General features: G+C 39.1%; 1 protein-coding gene across 1 annotated transcript; it reads right to left on the bottom strand.

Moving 5' to 3' along the window:
* Positions 1-843: 843 nt before the first annotated feature.
* Positions 844-1,413, bottom strand: LOC108743530 (E3 ubiquitin-protein ligase SIAH1B-like). The gene is made up of 2 exons (XM_025979517.1): positions 1,134-1,413; positions 844-1,067 (listed from the first exon to the last, which is right to left on the bottom strand). The coding sequence occupies exons 1-2, from the start codon at positions 1,411-1,413 to the stop codon at positions 844-846; spliced, it is 504 nt and encodes a 167-aa protein (XP_025835302.1).
* Positions 1,414-2,287: the final 874 nt, after the last annotated feature.

The raw sequence follows: 2,287 nt of genomic DNA, 5'->3' as shown, positions 1-2,287 counted from the left end.
CCTTGGTCCAAGTTTTTCTGTGGTTTTCTTGGATCACTTAGGCAAATGCTGGGGCAGTAATATTCCTTAGATAATCTTTCATTCTCTTCTGTCTTCATTTCGTCCGTCTCATGTTTCTCATCCGAACCACCACCCACCCATTCCCACGATTCCTGAAAGAAGGATGAAGAGGGTCTTCTGCCCTACTTTCCGGTGTAGTCTGGAGGGACTGCCTGACCACTAGTCTTACCGGCTGGTGGGAATGAAACATCCAAAAATATTTTTGTGGCATGGCCTAGAGGTTTAGACCATTGCTTAGCATTCGGGAAAATGTCGGTTTAATATCGGGTCTGTCTGCCTTGGTCCAAGTTTTTCTGTGGTTTTCTTGGATCACTTAGGCAAATGCTGGGGCAGTAATATTCCATAGATAATCTTTCATTCTCTCTCACGATTCCTGAAAGAAGGATGAAGAGGGTCTTCTGCCCTATTTTCCGGCGTAGTCTGGAGGGACTGCCTGACCACTAGTCTTACTGGCTGGTGGCAATGAAACACCCAAATTTTCTTTTTAGGGGCCCGGGTTCGATTCTCAACGAGGGCATGACAGAACATGTTTTATATATATATATATTGAAAGGAATAAGTCAAATTCCACATAGTTTGCAATTGTTTTATAGTAAAAGAATAGTAACAAAACAAATCATAGGTATTTTTTATAGAACATATTACATAAAAACTTATTCACAAAACAAAAACGAATAATTAATTCTGCATAACAAACAATTATTGTAGTAATAATTGACGTTTTAATGTTAAAATGAAAACAAAAAAATGATTCCAGTTAACTGATAGTGATTATAGCATTAGCTATGATACAGGAACAATATTGCAGGAATATATCAGGTCTCCGTTGTCTATTAAAGGCTGTAATAAACTATGTTTTAATGACACAACATCCTCATCATCATCAAACATTTCATCGAAATCAGTCAACGGACAGCAGAGTCGTTTGACAAACAGCCTTTTATCTGTTCCACTATTATCCTTAAAGTCCAGTTCGTAAAAGTAATTTTTCGCGTTTTCTTTTGGTCCTATAAATTGCACAGTCCAAAGAAATTGAAAATCACTGTAACAAAAGCCGACCATGAACAACTGACCACAAGCTGGCAAGATGTTGTATTCAGTGTAGTTCAAATTATCCAAACTTTCGCAAATAAAAACAATAACCGGCAGTTCTACGGTATCTTCAGGATGCTGATCGTGAACGTGATCCAAGATGGCCGAGTGAAAACCACTCCATTTGCACTGGGTCCTGTATTTGAAGGGACAATCGTAGATGCTGAGAAAACAAGTGGCCTCGTGCTCCTTGATTTTATCCGGTTTGGCGGTAAAAGAGCAGCCCGAATACTTACAAGGATATTCGATATGTTCCGCCATTTGTTCTAACCGAAAGTTACGGGTATTTCCAATTTGACCCCTATAAAATAAAAACTATCAACTAGGTACCTAACAAAAAGTTGTTGATCAGTTTCGTGTCAAAACTGCCAGGCATGGATCGCGATTTCGATCTTACAGGAACTAATCAACACTATGTAGACAGTTCCGACAGAATGCAGATAAAAGTATCCAATGCCATTATTGCCAGTATTCGAAGAATAAGCACAGATAGCATAATACAAGGAGTACCTAAACTCTGAGCCATCTGAACTAGCGGCTCATGGAATAAAACTGCCAACAATAGCAACAACCGCATTTGCTCATGTCTAAGTGCAATTACAACTTTATGGTACCATTGTGAATTTTGTATGGCGCGTTTTCAAATTTATATTACCACGTACGATAGAGAGCATGAGTATTTATAATAGGTACTCATACAAAGCATTGTCTCCTACTAGACAACATGTTGTAGCTTTTAATATTGAATAAATGGGTTTACGTATGCTCCAACAAGTCCATTTGTATGGATATCTACTTGTTGAAACGAATTCCGACGTAGCTAACCTTAACGTGATAGGCACGTTACCATAATCCAGACTACTTCGAATTGTTTTATTCGATTATGGTAATGGTTTGTTTCAGCAAGTAGATATCGACAGAAATGGACCTTGTTGGAGCGTACGTAATAATGTAGCATCGTACTATAGATGGCGTTTACCGCGCCATTTGTGGTATTTTCTAAAACGCGCTGTTAAGACAGCAGGTAAAAGTCGGTCTGTGTTCTGTCGGAGCTGTTTGCGACGCGCTGATGAGATCCAAAAAGATCGAAATCGCGATCCGCGTCTGGCAGTTTCAACAGAATACAGATCACTTC

This window comes from Agrilus planipennis, unplaced genomic scaffold, assembly GCF_000699045.2.
Source record: "Agrilus planipennis isolate EAB-ADULT unplaced genomic scaffold, Apla_2.0 scaffold1200, whole genome shotgun sequence".
NCBI lineage: Eukaryota > Metazoa > Arthropoda > Insecta > Coleoptera > Buprestidae > Agrilus > Agrilus planipennis.
The sequence above is the reverse complement of the archived record's forward strand: the minus strand, read 5'-3'. Positions and strand labels throughout refer to the sequence as shown.